General features: G+C 54.4%; 1 protein-coding gene across 1 annotated transcript; it reads right to left on the bottom strand.

Annotated features, from left to right (window-relative positions):
* Nucleotides 1–481: 481 nt before the first annotated feature.
* Nucleotides 482–4,193, bottom strand: ANK2_6 (Ankyrin-2). Its single transcript, XM_051210903.1, has one exon. The coding sequence runs from the start codon at nucleotides 3,899–3,901 to the stop codon at nucleotides 2,318–2,320; it is 1,584 nt and encodes a 527-aa protein (XP_051070928.1). The 5' UTR covers nucleotides 3,902–4,193; the 3' UTR covers nucleotides 482–2,317.
* Between the last annotated feature and the right edge of the window lie 12,126 nt (nucleotides 4,194–16,319).

The raw sequence follows: 16,319 nt of genomic DNA, 5'->3' as shown, positions 1-16,319 counted from the left end.
ACCATATTCCGCCTCCATCTCACCGACACGCTCAACCAATCGTTCCTGTTCCGGTTGTGCTGCAGTCTCTGCAAGCGCCTCAGACTCCAATTCGACTGAGCGAACACAGACACACGTTCCGATTCAACCTGTTCTACTGCTTCACTTTCTGCGTCCGCTTCAACTTGCCCCAATCTCTCACCGAACACTTCGACTGCCGACTCGGCTTCCGTCTCCCCTTCAAATACGCCTTCACCAACTTCACCATATTCCGCCTCCATCTCACCGACACGCTCAACCAATCGTTCCTGTTCCGGTTGTGCTGCAGTCTCTGCAAGCGCCTCAGACTCCAATTCGACTGGAGCGAACACAGACACACGTTCCGATTCAACCTGTTCTACCGCTTCACTTTCTGCGTCCGCTTCAACTTGCCCCAATCTCTCACCGAACACTTCGACTGCCGACTCGGCTTCCGTCTCCCCTTCAAATACGCCTTCACCAACTTCACCATATTCCGCCTCCATCTCACCGACACGCTCAACCAATCGTTCCCGTTCTGGTTGTGCTGCAGTCTCTGCAAGCGCCTCAGACTCCAATTCGACTGGAGCGAACACAGACACACGTTCCGATTCAACCTGTTCTACTGCTTCACTTTCTGCGTCCGCTTCAACTTGCCCCAATCTCTCACTGAACACTTCGACTGCCGACTCGGCTTCCGTCTCCCCTTCAAATACGCCTTCACCAACTTCACCATATTCCGCCTCCATCTCACCGACACGCTCAACCAATCGTTCCTGTTCCGGTTGTGCTGCAGTCTCTGCAAGCGCCTCAGACTCCAATTCGACTGGAGCGAACACAGACACACGTTCCGATTCAACCTGTTCTACTGCTTCACTTTCTGCGTCCGCTTCAACTTGCCCCAATCTTCACTGAACACTTCGACTGCCGACTCGGCTTCCGTCTCCCCTTCAAATACGCCTTCACCAACTTCACCATATTCCGCCTCCATCTCACCGACACGCTCAACCAATCGTTCCTGTTCCGGTTGTGCTGCAGTCTCTGCAAGCGCCTCAGACTCCAATTCTGACTGAGCGAACACAGACACACGTTCCGATTCAACCTGTTCTACTGCTTCACTTTCTGCGTCCGCTTCAACTTGCCCCAATCTCTCACCGAACACTTCGACTGCCGACTCGGCTTCCGTCTCCCCTTCAAATACGCCTTCACCAACTTCACCATATTCCGCCTCCATCTCACCGACACGCTCAACCAATCGTTCCTGTTCCGGTTGTGCTGCAGTCTCTGCAAGCGCCTCAGACTCCAATTGACTGGAGCGAACACAGACACACGTTCCGATTCAACCTGTTCTACTGCTTCACTTTCTGCGTCCGCTTCAACTTGCCCCAATCTCTCACTGAACACTTCGACTGCCGACTCGGCTTCCGTCTCCCCTTCAAATACGCCTTCACCAACTTCACCATATTCCGCCTCCATCTCACCGACACGCTCAACCAATCGTTCCTGTTCCGGTTGTGCTGCAGTCTCTGCAAGCGCCTCAGACTCCAATTCGACTGGAGCGAACACAGACACACGTTCCGATTCAACCTGTTCTACTGCTTCACTTTCTGCGTCCGCTTCAACTTGCCCCAATCTCTCACCGAACACTTCGACTGCCGACTCGGCTTCCGTCTCCCCTTCAAATACGCCTTCACCAACTTCACCATATTCCGCCTCCATCTCACCGACACGCTCAACCAATCGTTCCTGTTCCGGTTGTGCTGCAGTCTCTGCAAGCGCCTCAGACTCCAATTCGACTGGAGCGAACACAGACACACGTTCCGATTCAACCTGTTCTACTGCTTCACTTTCTGCGTCCGCTTCAACTTGCCCCAATCTTCACTGAACACTTCGACTGCCGACTCGGCTTCCGTCTCCCCTTCAAATACGCCTTCACCAACTTCACCATATTCCGCCTCCATCTCACCGACACGCTCAACCAATCGTTCCTGTTCCGGTTGTGCTGCAGTCTCTGCAAGCGCCTCAGACTCCAATTCGACTGGAGCGAACACAGACACACGTTCCGATTCAACCTGTTCTACTGCTTCACTTTCTGCGTCCGCTTCAACTTGCCCCAATCTCTCACTGAACACTTCGACTGCCGACTCGGCTTCCGTCTCCCCTTCAAATACGCCTTCACCAACTTCACCATATTCCGCCTCCATCTCACCGACACGCTCAACCAATCGTTCCTGTTCCGGTTGTGCTGCAGTCTCTGCAAGCGCCTCAGACTCCAATTCGACTGGAGCGAACACAGACACACGTTCCGATTCAACCTGTTCTACTGCTTCACTTTCTGCGTCCGCTTCAACTTGCCCCAATCTCTCACCGAACACTTCGACTGCCGACTCGGCTTCCGTCTCCCCTTCAAATACGCCTTCACCAATTCACCATATTCCGCCTCCATCTCACCGACACGCTCAACCAATCGTTCCCGTTCCGGTTGTGCTGCAGTCTCTGCAAGCGCCTCAGACTCCAATTCGACTGGAGCGAACACAGACACACGTTCCGATTCAACCTGTTCTACTGCTTCACTTTCTGCGTCCGCTTCAACTTGCCCCAATCTCTCACCGAACACTTCGACTGCCGACTCGGCTTCCGTCTCCCCTTCAAATACGCCTTCACCAACTTCACCATATTCCGCCTCCATCTCACCGACACGCTCAACCAATCGTTCCTGTTCCGGTTGTGCTGCAGTCTCTGCAAGCGCCTCAGACTCCAATTCGACTGGAGCGAACACAGACACACGTTCCGATTCAACCTGTTCTACTGCTTCACTTTCTGCGTCCGCTTCAACTTGCCCCAATCTCTCACCGAACACTTCGACTGCCGACTCGGCTTCCGTCTCCCCTTCAAATACGCCTTCACCAACTTCACCATATTCCGCCTCCATCTCACCGACACGCTCAACCAATCGTTCCTGTTCCGGTTGTGCTGCAGTCTCTGCAAGCGCCTCAGACTCCAATTCGACTGGAGCGAACACAGACACACGTTCCGATTCAACCTGTTCTACTGCTTCACTTTCTGCGTCCGCTTCAACTTGCCCCAATCTCTCACCGAACACTTCGACTGCCGACTCGGCTTCCGTCTCCCCTTCAAATACGCCTTCACCAACTTCACCATATTCCGCCTCCATCTCACCGACACGCTCAACCAATCGTTCCTGTTCCGGTTGTGCTGCAGTCTCTGCAAGCGCCTCAGACTCCAATTCGACTGGAGCGAACACAGACACACGTTCCGATTCAACCTGTTCTACTGCTTCACTTTCTGCGTCCGCTTCAACTTGCCCCAATCTCTCACCGAACACTTCGACTGCCGACTCGGCTTCCGTCTCCCCTTCAAATACGCCTTCACCAACTTCACCATATTCCGCCTCCATCTCACCGACACGCTCAACCAATCGTTCCTGTTCCGGTTGTGCTGCAGTCTCTGCAAGCGCCTCAGACTCCAATTCGACTGGAGCGAACACAGACACACGTTCCGATTCAACCTGTTCTACTGCTTCACTTTCTGCGTCCGCTTCAACTTGCCCCAATCTCTCACCGAACACTTCGACTGCCGACTCGGCTTCCGTCTCCCCTTCAAATACGCCTTCACCAACTTCACCATATTCCGCCTCCATCTCACCGACACGCTCAACCAATCGTTCCTGTTCCGGTTGTGCTGCAGTCTCTGCAAGCGCCTCAGACTCCAATTCGACTGGAGCGAACACAGACACACGTTCCGATTCAACCTGTTCTACTGCTTCACTTTCTGCGTCCGCTTCAACTTGCCCCAATCTCTCACTGAACACTTCGACTGCCGACTCGGCTTCCGTCTCCCCTTCAAATACGCCTTCACCAACTTCACCATATTCCGCCTCCATCTCACCGACACGCTCAACCAATCGTTCCTGTTCCGGTTGTGCTGCAGTCTCTGCAAGCGCCTCAGACTCCAATTCGACTGGAGCGAACACAGACACACGTTCCGATTCAACCTGTTCTACTGCTTCACTTTCTGCGTCCGCTTCAACTTGCCCCAATCTTCACTGAACACTTCGACTGCCGACTCGGCTTCCGTCTCCCCTTCAAATACGCCTTCACCAACTTCACCATATTCCGCCTCCATCTCACCGACACGCTCAACCAATCGTTCCTGTTCCGGTTGTGCTGCAGTCTCTGCAAGCGCCTCAGACTCCAATTCGACTGGAGCGAACACAGACACACGTTCCGATTCAACCTGTTCTACCGCTTCACTTTCTGCGTCCGCTTCAACTTGCCCCAATCTCTCACCGAACACTTCGACTGCCGACTCGGCTTCCGTCTCCCCTTCAAATACGCCTTCACCAACTTCACCATATTCCGCCTCCATCTCACCGACACGCTCAACCAATCGTTCCTGTTCCGGTTGTGCTGCAGTCTCTGCAAGCGCCTCAGACTCCAATTCGACTGGAGCGAACACAGACACACGTTCCGATTCAACCTGTTCTACCGCTTCACTTTCTGCGTCCGCTTCAACTTGCCCCAATCTCTCACCGAACACTTCGACTGCCGACTCGGCTTCCGTCTCCCCTTCAAATACGCCTTCACCAACTTCACCATATTCCGCCTCCATCTCACCGACACGCTCAACCAATCGTTCCCGTTCCGGTTGTGCTGCAGTCTCTGCAAGCGCCTCAGACTCCAATTCGACTGGAGCGAACACAGACACACGTTCCGATTCAACCTGTTCTACTGCTTCACTTTCTGCGTCCGCTTCAACTTGCCCCAATCTCTCACCGAACACTTCGACTGCCGACTCGGCTTCCGTCTCCCCTTCAAATACGCCTTCACCAACTTCACCATATTCCGCCTCCATCTCACCGACACGCTCAACCAATCGTTCCTGTTCCGGTTGTGCTGCAGTCTCTGCAAGCGCCTCAGACTCCAATTCGACTGGAGCGAACACAGACACACGTTCCGATTCAACCTGTTCTACTGCTTCACTTTCTGCGTCCGCTTCAACTTGCCCCAATCTCTCACCGAACACTTCGACTGCCGACTCGGCTTCCGTCTCCCCTTCAAATACGCCTTCACCAACTTCACCATATTCCGCCTCCATCTCACCGACACGCTCAACCAATCGTTCCCGTTCCGGTTGTGCTGCAGTCTCTGCAAGCGCCTCAGACTCCAATTCGACTGGAGCGAACACAGACACACGTTCCGATTCAACCTGTTCTACCGCTTCACTTTCTGCGTCCGCTTCAACTTGCCCCAATCTCTCACTGAACACTTCGACTGCCGACTCGGCTTCCGTCTCCCCTTCAAATACGCCTTCACCAACTTCACCATATTCCGCCTCCATCTCACCGACACGCTCAACCAATCGTTCCTGTTCCGGTTGTGCTGCAGTCTCTGCAAGCGCCTCAGACTCCAATTCGACTGGAGCGAACACAGACACACGTTCCGATTCAACCTGTTCTACCGCTTCACTTTCTGCGTCCGCTTCAACTTGCCCCAATCTCTCACTGAACACTTCGACTGCCGACTCGGCTTCCGTCTCCCCTTCAAATACGCCTTCACCAACTTCACCATATTCCGCCTCCATCTCACCGACACGCTCAACCAATCGTTCCTGTTCCGGTTGTGCTGCAGTCTCTGCAAGCGCCTCAGACTCCAATTCGACTGGAGCGAACACAGACACACGTTCCGATTCAACCTGTTCTACCGCTTCACTTTCTGCGTCCGCTTCAACTTGCCCCAATCTCTCACCGAACACTTCGACTGCCGACTCGGCTTCCGTCTCCCCTTCAAATACGCCTTCACCAACTTCACCATATTCCGCCTCCATCTCACCGACACGCTCAACCAATCGTTCCTGTTCCGGTTGTGCTGCAGTCTCTGCAAGCGCCTCAGACTCCAATTCGACTGGAGCGAACACAGACACACGTTCCGATTCAACCTGTTCTACTGCTTCACTTTCTGCGTCCGCTTCAACTTGCCCCAATCTCTCACCGAACACTTCGACTGCCGACTCGGCTTCCGTCTCCCCTTCAAATACGCCTTCACCAACTTCACCATATTCCGCCTCCATCTCACCGACACGCTCAACCAATCGTTCCTGTTCCGGTTGTGCTGCAGTCTCTGCAAGCGCCTCAGACTCCAATTCGACTGGAGCGAACACAGACACACGTTCCGATTCAACCTGTTCTACTGCTTCACTTTCTGCGTCCGCTTCAACTTGCCCCAATCTCTCACTGAACACTTCGACTGCCGACTCGGCTTCCGTCTCCCCTTCAAATACGCCTTCACCAACTTCACCATATTCCGCCTCCATCTCACCGACACGCTCAACCAATCGTTCCTGTTCCGGTTGTGCTGCAGTCTCTGCAAGCGCCTCAGACTCCAATTCGACTGGAGCGAACACAGACACACGTTCCGATTCAACCTGTTCTACCGCTTCACTTTCTGCGTCCGCTTCAACTTGCCCCAATCTCTCACCGAACACTTCGACTGCCGACTCGGCTTCCGTCTCCCCTTCAAATACGCCTTCACCAACTTCACCATATTCCGCCTCCATCTCACCGACACGCTCAACCAATCGTTCCCGTTCCGGTTGTGCTGCAGTCTCTGCAAGCGCCTCAGACTCCAATTCGACTGGAGCGAACACAGACACGTTCCGATTCAACCTGTTCTACCGCTTCACTTTCTGCGTCCGCTTCAACTTGCCCCAATCTCTCACCGAACACTTCGACTGCCGACTCGGCTTCCGTCTCCCCTTCAAATACGCCTTCACCAACTTCACCATATTCCGCCTCCATCTCACCGACACGCTCAACCAATCGTTCCCGTTCCGGTTGTGCTGCAGTCTCTGCAAGCGCCTCAGACTCCAATTCGACTGGAGCGAACACAGACACACGTTCCGATTCAACCTGTTCTACCGCTTCACTTTCTGCGTCCGCTTCAACTTGCCCCAATCTCTCACCGAACACTTCGACTGCCGACTCGGCTTCCGTCTCCCCTTCAAATACGCCTTCACCAACTTCACCATATTCCGCCTCCATCTCACCGACACGCTCAACCAATCGTTCCCGTTCCGGTTGTGCTGCAGTCTCTGCAAGCGCCTCAGACTCCAATTCGACTGGAGCGAACACAGACACACGTTCCGATTCAACCTGTTCTACCGCTTCACTTTCTGCGTCCGCTTCAACTTGCCCCAATCTCTCACCGAACACTTCGACTGCCGACTCGGCTTCCGTCTCCCCTTCAAATACGCCTTCACCAACTTCACCATATTCCGCCTCCATCTCACCGACACGCTCAACCAATCGTTCCCGTTCCGGTTGTGCTGCAGTCTCTGCAAGCGCCTCAGACTCCAATTCGACTGGAGCGAACACAGACACACGTTCCGATTCAACCTGTTCTACCGCTTCACTTTCTGCGTCCGCTTCAACTTGCCCCAATCTCTCACCGAACACTTCGACTGCCGACTCGGCTTCCGTCTCCCCTTCAAATACGCCTTCACCAACTTCACCATATTCCGCCTCCATCTCACCGACACGCTCAACCAATCGTTCCCGTTCCGGTTGTGCTGCAGTCTCTGCAAGCGCCTCAGACTCCAATTCGACTGGAGCGAACACAGACACACGTTCCGATTCAACCTGTTCTACCGCTTCACTTTCTGCGTCCGCTTCAACTTGCCCCAATCTCTCACCGAACACTTCGACTGCCGACTCGGCTTCCGTCTCCCCTTCAAATACGCCTTCACCAACTTCACCATATTCCGCCTCCATCTCACCGACACGCTCAACCAATCGTTCCCGTTCCGGTTGTGCTGCAGTCTCTGCAAGCGCCTCAGACTCCAATTCGACTGGAGCGAACACAGACACACGTTCCGATTCAACCTGTTCTACCGCTTCACTTTCTGCGTCCGCTTCAACTTGCCCCAATCTCTCACCGAACACTTCGACTGCCGACTCGGCTTCCGTCTCCCCTTCAAATACGCCTTCACCAACTTCACCATATTCCGCCTCCATCTCACCGACACGCTCAACCAATCGTTCCCGTTCCGGTTGTGCTGCAGTCTCTGCAAGCGCCTCAGACTCCAATTCGACTGGAGCGAACACAGACACACGTTCCGATTCAACCTGTTCTACCGCTTCACTTTCTGCGTCCGCTTCAACTTGCCCCAATCTCTCACCGAACACTTCGACTGCCGACTCGGCTTCCGTCTCCCCTTCAAATACGCCTTCACCAACTTCACCATATTCCGCCTCCATCTCACCGACACGCTCAACCAATCGTTCCCGTTCCGGTTGTGCTGCAGTCTCTGCAAGCGCCTCAGACTCCAATTCGACTGGAGCGAACACAGACACACGTTCCGATTCAACCTGTTCTACCGCTTCACTTTCTGCGTCCGCTTCAACTTGCCCCAATCTCTCACCGAACACTTCGACTGCCGACTCGGCTTCCGTCTCCCCTTCAAATACGCCTTCACCAACTTCACCATATTCCGCCTCCATCTCACCGACACGCTCAACCAATCGTTCCCGTTCCGGTTGTGCTGCAGTCTCTGCAAGCGCCTCAGACTCCAATTCGACTGGAGCGAACACAGACACACGTTCCGATTCAACCTGTTCTACCGCTTCACTTTCTGCGTCCGCTTCAACTTGCCCCAATCTCTCACCGAACACTTCGACTGCCGACTCGGCTTCCGTCTCCCCTTCAAATACGCCTTCACCAACTTCACCATATTCCGCCTCCATCTCACCGACACGCTCAACCAATCGTTCCCGTTCCGGTTGTGCTGCAGTCTCTGCAAGCGCCTCAGACTCCAATTCGACTGGAGCGAACACAGACACACGTTCCGATTCAACCTGTTCTACCGCTTCACTTTCTGCGTCCGCTTCAACTTGCCCCAATCTCTCACCGAACACTTCGACTGCCGACTCGGCTTCCGTCTCCCCTTCAAATACGCCTTCACCAACTTCACCATATTCCGCCTCCATCTCACCGACACGCTCAACCAATCGTTCCCGTTCCGGTTGTGCTGCAGTCTCTGCAAGCGCCTCAGACTCCAATTCGACTGGAGCGAACACAGACACACGTTCCGATTCAACCTGTTCTACCGCTTCACTTTCTGCGTCCGCTTCAACTTGCCCCAATCTCTCACCGAACACTTCGACTGCCGACTCGGCTTCCGTCTCCCCTTCAAATACGCCTTCACCAACTTCACCATATTCCGCCTCCATCTCACCGACACGCTCAACCAATCGTTCCCGTTCCGGTTGTGCTGCAGTCTCTGCAAGCGCCTCAGACTCCAATTCGACTGGAGCGAACACAGACACACGTTCCGATTCAACCTGTTCTACCGCTTCACTTTCTGCGTCCGCTTCAACTTGCCCCAATCTCTCACCGAACACTTCGACTGCCGACTCGGCTTCCGTCTCCCCTTCAAATACGCCTTCACCAACTTCACCATATTCCGCCTCCATCTCACCGACACGCTCAACCAATCGTTCCCGTTCCGGTTGTGCTGCAGTCTCTGCAAGCGCCTCAGACTCCAATTCGACTGGAGCGAACACAGACACACGTTCCGATTCAACCTGTTCTACCGCTTCACTTTCTGCGTCCGCTTCAACTTGCCCCAATCTCTCACCGAACACTTCGACTGCCGACTCGGCTTCCGTCTCCCCTTCAAATACGCCTTCACCAACTTCACCATATTCCGCCTCCATCTCACCGACACGCTCAACCAATCGTTCCCGTTCCGGTTGTGCTGCAGTCTCTGCAAGCGCCTCAGACTCCAATTCGACTGGAGCGAACACAGACACACGTTCCGATTCAACCTGTTCTACCGCTTCACTTTCTGCGTCCGCTTCAACTTGCCCCAATCTCTCACCGAACACTTCGACTGCCGACTCGGCTTCCGTCTCCCCTTCAAATACGCCTTCACCAACTTCACCATATTCCGCCTCCATCTCACCGACACGCTCAACCAATCGTTCCCGTTCCGGTTGTGCTGCAGTCTCTGCAAGCGCCTCAGACTCCAATTCGACTGGAGCGAACACAGACACACGTTCCGATTCAACCTGTTCTACCGCTTCACTTTCTGCGTCCGCTTCAACTTGCCCCAATCTCTCACCGAACACTTCGACTGCCGACTCGGCTTCCGTCTCCCCTTCAAATACGCCTTCACCAACTTCACCATATTCCGCCTCCATCTCACCGACACGCTCAACCAATCGTTCCCGTTCCGGTTGTGCTGCAGTCTCTGCAAGCGCCTCAGACTCCAATTCGACTGGAGCGAACACAGACACACGTTCCGATTCAACCTGTTCTACCGCTTCACTTTCTGCGTCCGCTTCAACTTGCCCCAATCTCTCACCGAACACTTCGACTGCCGACTCGGCTTCCGTCTCCCCTTCAAATACGCCTTCACCAACTTCACCATATTCCGCCTCCATCTCACCGACACGCTCAACCAATCGTTCCCGTTCCGGTTGTGCTGCAGTCTCTGCAAGCGCCTCAGACTCCAATTCGACTGGAGCGAACACAGACACGTTCCGATTCAACCTGTTCTACCGCTTCACTTTCTGCGTCCGCTTCAACTTGCCCCAATCTCTCACCGAACACTTCGACTGCCGACTCGGCTTCCGTCTCCCCTTCAAATACGCCTTCACCAACTTCACCATATTCCGCCTCCATCTCACCGACACGCTCAACCAATCGTTCCCGTTCCGGTTGTGCTGCAGTCTCTGCAAGCGCCTCAGACTCCAATTCGACTGGAGCGAACACAGACACACGTTCCGATTCAACCTGTTCTACCGCTTCACTTTCTGCGTCCGCTTCAACTTGCCCCAATCTCTCACCGAACACTTCGACTGCCGACTCGGCTTCCGTCTCCCCTTCAAATACGCCTTCACCAACTTCACCATATTCCGCCTCCATCTCACCGACACGCTCAACCAATCGTTCCCGTTCCGGTTGTGCTGCAGTCTCTGCAAGCGCCTCAGACTCCAATTCGACTGGAGCGAACACAGACACACGTTCCGATTCAACCTGTTCTACCGCTTCACTTTCTGCGTCCGCTTCAACTTGCCCCAATCTCTCACCGAACACTTCGACTGCCGACTCGGCTTCCGTCTCCCCTTCAAATACGCCTTCACCAACTTCACCATATTCCGCCTCCATCTCACCGACACGCTCAACCAATCGTTCCCGTTCCGGTTGTGCTGCAGTCTCTGCAAGCGCCTCAGACTCCAATTCGACTGGAGCGAACACAGACACACGTTCCGATTCAACCTGTTCTACCGCTTCACTTTCTGCGTCCGCTTCAACTTGCCCCAATCTCTCACCGAACACTTCGACTGCCGACTCGGCTTCCGTCTCCCCTTCAAATACGCCTTCACCAACTTCACCATATTCCGCCTCCATCTCACCGACACGCTCAACCAATCGTTCCCGTTCCGGTTGTGCTGCAGTCTCTGCAAGCGCCTCAGACTCCAATTCGACTGGAGCGAACACAGACACACGTTCCGATTCAACCTGTTCTACCGCTTCACTTTCTGCGTCCGCTTCAACTTGCCCCAATCTCTCACCGAACACTTCGACTGCCGACTCGGCTTCCGTCTCCCCTTCAAATACGCCTTCACCAACTTCACCATATTCCGCCTCCATCTCACCGACACGCTCAACCAATCGTTCCCGTTCCGGTTGTGCTGCAGTCTCTGCAAGCGCCTCAGACTCCAATTCGACTGGAGCGAACACAGACACACGTTCCGATTCAACCTGTTCTACCGCTTCACTTTCTGCGTCCGCTTCAACTTGCCCCAATCTCTCACCGAACACTTCGACTGCCGACTCGGCTTCCGTCTCCCCTTCAAATACGCCTTCACCAACTTCACCATATTCCGCCTCCATCTCACCGACACGCTCAACCAATCGTTCCCGTTCCGGTTGTGCTGCAGTCTCTGCAAGCGCCTCAGACTCCAATTCGACTGGAGCGAACACAGACACACGTTCCGATTCAACCTGTTCTACCGCTTCACTTTCTGCGTCCGCTTCAACTTGCCCCAATCTCTCACCGAACACTCCACTTCGACTGCCGACTCGGCTTCCGTCTCCCCTTCAAATACGCCTTCACCAACTTCACCATATTCCGCCTCCATCTCACCGACACGCTCAACCAATCGTTCCCGTTCCGGTTGTGCTGCAGTCTCTGCAAGCGCCTCAGACTCCAATTCGACTGGAGCGAACACAGACACACGTTCCGATTCAACCTGTTCTACCGCTTCACTTTCTGCGTCCGCTTCAACTTGCCCCAATCTCTCACCGAACACTTCGACTGCCGACTCGGCTTCCGTCTCCCCTTCAAATACGCCTTCACCAACTTCACCATATTCCGCCTCCATCTCACCGACACGCTCAACCAATCGTTCCCGTTCCGGTTGTGCTGCAGTCTCTGCAAGCGCCTCAGACTCCAATTCGACTGGAGCGAACACAGACACACGTTCCGATTCAACCTGTTCTACCGCTTCACTTTCTGCGTCCGCTTCAACTTGCCCCAATCTCTCACCGAACACTTCGACTGCCGACTCGGCTTCCGTCTCCCCTTCAAATACGCCTTCACCAACTTCACCATATTCCGCCTCCATCTCACCGACACGCTCAACCAATCGTTCCCGTTCCGGTTGTGCTGCAGTCTCTGCAAGCGCCTCAGACTCCAATTCGACTGGAGCGAACACAGACACACGTTCCGATTCAACCTGTTCTACCGCTTCACTTTCTGCGTCCGCTTCAACTTGCCCCAATCTCTCACCGAACACTTCGACTGCCGACTCGGCTTCCGTCTCCCCTTCAAATACGCCTTCACCAACTTCACCATATTCCGCCTCCATCTCACCGACACGCTCAACCAATCGTTCCCGTTCCGGTTGTGCTGCAGTCTCTGCAAGCGCCTCAGACTCCAATTCGACTGGAGCGAACACAGACACACGTTCCGATTCAACCTGTTCTACCGCTTCACTTTCTGCGTCCGCTTCAACTTGCCCCAATCTCTCACCGAACACTTCGACTGCCGACTCGGCTTCCGTCTCCCCTTCAAATACGCCTTCACCAACTTCACCATATTCCGCCTCCATCTCACCGACACGCTCAACCAATCGTTCCCGTTCCGGTTGTGCTGCAGTCTCTGCAAGCGCCTCAGACTCCAATTCGACTGGAGCGAACACAGACACACGTTCCGATTCAACCTGTTCTACCGCTTCACTTTCTGCGTCCGCTTCAACTTGCCCCAATCTCTCACCGAACACTTCGACTGCCGACTCGGCTTCCGTCTCCCCTTCAAATACGCCTTCACCAACTTCACCATATTCCGCCTCCATCTCACCGACACGCTCAACCAATCGTTCCCGTTCCGGTTGTGCTGCAGTCTCTGCAAGCGCCTCAGACTCCAATTCGACTGGAGCGAACACAGACACACGTTCCGATTCAACCTGTTCTACCGCTTCACTTTCTGCGTCCGCTTCAACTTGCCCCAATCTCTCACCGAACACTTCGACTGCCGACTCGGCTTCCGTCTCCCCTTCAAATACGCCTTCACCAACTTCACCATATTCCGCCTCCATCTCACCGACACGCTCAACCAATCGTTCCCGTTCCGGTTGTGCTGCAGTCTCTGCAAGCGCCTCAGACTCCAATTCGACTGGAGCGAACACAGACACACGTTCCGATTCAACCTGTTCTACCGCTTCACTTTCTGCGTCCGCTTCAACTTGCCCCAATCTCTCACCGAACACTTCGACTGCCGACTCGGCTTCCGTCTCCCCTTCAAATACGCCTTCACCAACTTCACCATATTCCGCCTCCATCTCACCGACACGCTCAACCAATCGTTCCCGTTCCGGTTGTGCTGCAGTCTCTGCAAGCGCCTCAGACTCCAATTCGACTGGAGCGAACACAGACACACGTTCCGATTCAACCTGTTCTACCGCTTCACTTTCTGCGTCCGCTTCAACTTGCCCCAATCTCTCACCGAACACTTCGACTGCCGACTCGGCTTCCGTCTCCCCTTCAAATACGCCTTCACCAACTTCACCATATTCCGCCTCCATCTCACCGACACGCTCAACCAATCGTTCCCGTTCCGGTTGTGCTGCAGTCTCTGCAAGCGCCTCAGACTCCAATTCGACTGGAGCGAACACAGACACACGTTCCGATTCAACCTGTTCTACCGCTTCACTTTCTGCGTCCGCTTCAACTTGCCCCAATCTCTCACCGAACACTTCGACTGCCGACTCGGCTTCCGTCTCCCCTTCAAATACGCCTTCACCAACTTCACCATATTCCGCCTCCATCTCACCGACACGCTCAACCAATCGTTCCCGTTCCGGTTGTGCTGCAGTCTCTGCAAGCGCCTCAGACTCCAATTCGACTGGAGCGAACACAGACACACGTTCCGATTCAACCTGTTCTACCGCTTCACTTTCTGCGTCCGCTTCAACTTGCCCCAATCTCTCACCGAACACTTCGACTGCCGACTCGGCTTCCGTCTCCCCTTCAAATACGCCTTCACCAACTTCACCATATTCCGCCTCCATCTCACCGACACGCTCAACCAATCGTTCCCGTTCCGGTTGTGCTGCAGTCTCTGCAAGCGCCTCAGACTCCAATTCGACTGGAGCGAACACAGACACACGTTCCGATTCAACCTGTTCTACCGCTTCACTTTCTGCGTCCGCTTCAACTTGCCCCAATCTCTCACCGAACACTTCGACTGCCGACTCGGCTTCCGTCTCCCCTTCAAATACGCCTTCACCAACTTCACCATATTCCGCCTCCATCTCACCGACACGCTCAACCAATCGTTCCCGTTCCGGTTGTGCTGCAGTCTCTGCAAGCGCCTCAGACTCCAATTCGACTGGAGCGAACACAGACACACGTTCCGATTCAACCTGTTCTACCGCTTCACTTTCTGCGTCCGCTTCAACTTGCCCCAATCTCTCACCGAACACTTCGACTGCCGACTCGGCTTCCGTCTCCCCTTCAAATACGCCTTCACCAACTTCACCATATTCCGCCTCCATCTCACCGACACGCTCAACCAATCGTTCCCGTTCCGGTTGTGCTGCAGTCTCTGCAAGCGCCTCAGACTCCAATTCGACTGGAGCGAACACAGACACACGTTCCGATTCAACCTGTTCTACCGCTTCACTTTCTGCGTCCGCTTCAACTTGCCCCAATCTCTCACCGAACACTTCGACTGCCGACTCGGCTTCCGTCTCCCCTTCAAATACGCCTTCACCAACTTCACCATATTCCGCCTCCATCTCACCGACACGCTCAACCAATCGTTCCCGTTCCGGTTGTGCTGCAGTCTCTGCAAGCGCCTCAGACTCCAATTCGACTGGAGCGAACACAGACACACGTTCCGATTCAACCTGTTCTACCGCTTCACTTTCTGCGTCCGCTTCAACTTGCCCCAATCTCTCACCGAACACTTCGACTGCCGACTCGGCTTCCGTCTCCCCTTCAAATACGCCTTCACCAACTTCACCATATTCCGCCTCCATCTCACCGACACGCTCAACCAATCGTTCCCGTTCCGGTTGTGCTGCAGTCTCTGCAAGCGCCTCAGACTCCAATTCGACTGGAGCGAACACAGACACACGTTCCGATTCAACCTGTTCTACCGCTTCACTTTCTGCGTCCGCTTCAACTTGCCCCAATCTCTCACCGAACACTTCGACTGCCGACTCGGCTTCCGTCTCCCCTTCAAATACGCCTTCACCAACTTCACCATATTCCGCCTCCATCTCACCGACACGCTCAACCAATCGTTCCCGTTCCGGTTGTGCTGCAGTCTCTGCAAGCGCCTCAGACTCCAATTCGACTGGAGCGAACACAGACACACGTTCCGATTCAACCTGTTCTACCGCTTCACTTTCTGCGTCCGCTTCAACTTGCCCCAATCTCTCACCGAACACTTCGACTGCCGACTCGGCTTCCGTCTCCCCTTCAAATACGCCTTCACCAACTTCACCATATTCCGCCTCCATCTCACCGACACGCTCAACCAATCGTTCCCGTTCCGGTTGTGCTGCAGTCTCTGCAAGCGCCTCAGACTCCAATTCGACTGGAGCGAACACAGACACACGTTCCGATTCAACCTGTTCTACCGCTTCACTTTCTGCGTCCGCTTCAACTTGCCCCAATCTCTCACCGAACACTTCGACTGCCGACTCGGCTTCCGTCTCCCCTTCAAATACGCCTTCACCAACTTCACCATATTCCGCCTCCATCTCACCGACACGCTCAACCAATCGT

This window comes from Schistosoma haematobium, chromosome ZW (genome assembly GCF_000699445.3).
Source record: "Schistosoma haematobium chromosome ZW, whole genome shotgun sequence".
NCBI lineage: Eukaryota > Metazoa > Platyhelminthes > Trematoda > Strigeidida > Schistosomatidae > Schistosoma > Schistosoma haematobium.
Note: the sequence above shows the minus strand (reverse complement) of the source record. Positions and strands in the feature narration are given on the sequence as shown.

What these genes read in the sequence shown, in the direction of transcription:
- ANK2_6 (XM_051210903.1), bottom strand. Translation starts at nt 3,901, where the DNA reads ATGGAGGCGGAATATGGTGAAGTTGGTGAAGGCGTATTTGAAGGGGAG.